General features: G+C 37.2%; 1 protein-coding gene across 1 annotated transcript in view; it reads right to left on the bottom strand.

Annotated features, from left to right (window-relative positions):
* Nucleotides 1–1,620: 1,620 nt before the first annotated feature.
* ZBTB5 (zinc finger and BTB domain containing 5) overlaps nucleotides 1,621–2,160 on the bottom strand; it is a 7,191-nt gene continuing 6,651 nt past the window's right edge. Inside the window, exon 2 of the mRNA XM_069964368.1 lies at nucleotides 1,621–2,160. This exon is cut by the window's right edge and continues 1,926 nt beyond it. Within this exon, the coding sequence (XP_069820469.1) occupies nucleotides 2,049–2,160 (112 nt within the window). The 3' untranslated portion in view covers nucleotides 1,621–2,048.

Genomic DNA, 2,160 nt, shown 5'->3' with positions numbered 1-2,160 from the left:
TGTTCACTCCATTCGCCCTGTGGTAAAAAGGACATGTTATCCAGGTCTCTCAAGTCAGTACGATTACAATGTTAGGTGATTCATATAACTTATTTTACCTGACTGCTCTTAAAAAAAAAAAAAAACTAAATGTATTTAAAATTGCTCTATTATCATCCTTATAAAACTTTTATTTTTTTTTGTCTATGGGGCTGTGTGGTGTAATTTTTTCCGCTATGATCTGTACTTTCTATTAGTATGAGCAGTTTTTGGTGCTTTTGTCGTAACAGGGCGAGATTAGAAATACAACAATTTAATAGTTCGGGAAATTCCACACGATACCAAATGTTTATTTTTATACATAAAATGGGAAAAGGGGGACAACTTAAACTTTTAGGCTATGTTTACATGCTGTAATACAACTATGTATCACAGCGCAGGGACCGGCTATCACATAGCATGTTCCTACTGCAGTATTGGCCTTAGGAACATTATCTCACAGTGTAAAGTACTGCCGGGAGCCATACTTTGCACTGTGTGCGCAGACTATTTTGTACAGTCGCTGTTCACCGAACTGCGGTCGTGGAAAATAGGCAGTGAACAACAGCTGTAATGTACACACTACAGCCATTGTCCCATTCAAAACAATGGGATTGTATTAATTTCATTAACAACGGCTGTTAAAAGAACGTTGTTAATGAAATTAATACATTGTGTGAATGTAGCCTTAATATGGGAAGTTTTTTTTTTTATTAAAAAATTTTTTTTTCAAATGTATTAAGTTATAGTCCCACCAACATACACTTTACTGATTCCTCATAAAGATAAATATTGTATACAAATACAGCATTGATAATGAGATCAGTGCTTGATTGCAATTGGCTGCTGGAGCCCAGAGCAATAAAGCACCAATCCAGGATCAGTGGCATAGTGGCTAAGAAGCAGGGATCTCCCCTCAACGATCGCATTGCAGGGGGGCGATTCTGTCACTAGACACCAGGGAACACTATTTTATAGCCATTTAAAGCATCTCTGTACCCACAATTTGGTTTTAATTTATTTTAAAAGCAGTCAAATTCTAAAAGTTATACAAGATTCCTATCGTTATAACCGTACTGACTTGAGGAACACAGATAACATGCCAGTTTTACCCTAGGGTGAACAGTGTAAACATGAGCAGGCTGAATCTGAAACTGGCAGCCTATATCTAAAACTTTGTAATGCTGGGAGGGTTAATCTAAGGTCAAATGCTGACAAACTTACTGTGATTAACACTCCCAGCATTACAAGGAAGCTACAATGTTGCACAAAAAGCCAGTTAGGAACTTGTTTACATCATCTGTCTCAGAAGGGAGGGGAGGAGGGGGAGACAAGAGAGAAAGACTTGGGCACAGACTTTTGTGTTTTCAACAGAAAGCAGCAGCTAAGAACTGGGGGAAGGAGACTGTATAGATAATAACAAGTATGGAATGAAGTGTTAGTCTCGCCATGGGCAGCAACATATCAAAAGTTATGGTTGCGTGGAAAACCCCTTCAATCAGTACTGAACAATGGTGCTATTTTCATTTGGGTCTATTAGAAGTAAAGGTATGTATCCAGGAGAAGAGACAGAAGCCATATAGCACGATGGTGAACAAAAACACTAGCAATGGAGATCCTTTATTGGCAAGATTTAATTATTGTTTTCAATTGAAAAACTTTGTTTTCAATAACTTACTTGAAGAAAGGAAACAATACTTACCAAAAAATGGATAAAAATGCATTTTACTGCATTATATGTTTACACAGTTGTACAGAAATGCCTGGTAAAACAGTATGTTAGTATTCAGTTATCATTTTACATAAAACATACATAAACAAATGAAGTACTTGCACCTCAAAAGAGGTTAAATATCTATCTGAAGGTATTATCCCCTTCCAAGACCAGATACTTTATCCAAAAGTCATTTGCTTGTTCGTTCACAACACACGCCAAGTCTTTCTACTAGTTAGGTACGAGGAGATGCTGCTACATCACACAATATGATATCACTTGGTCTTGGAGAGTTTTTGGAGAAATGGTGCTAAAGTTAAAGCAATGTTGTAGGAAGATTACTGTTTTGCCACCTAAGGCAAGTAGTTTTGGAATGCTTATATAAATGGCTGGACTGACTAAACCGTTTTCCACACTTCAGGCAGGCA

The sequence above is a fragment of the Dendropsophus ebraccatus genome, chromosome 3 (genome assembly GCF_027789765.1).
Source record: "Dendropsophus ebraccatus isolate aDenEbr1 chromosome 3, aDenEbr1.pat, whole genome shotgun sequence".
In the NCBI taxonomy this organism is placed as follows: Eukaryota; Metazoa; Chordata; class Amphibia; order Anura; family Hylidae; genus Dendropsophus; species Dendropsophus ebraccatus.
Note: the sequence above shows the minus strand (reverse complement) of the source record. Positions and strands in the feature narration are given on the sequence as shown.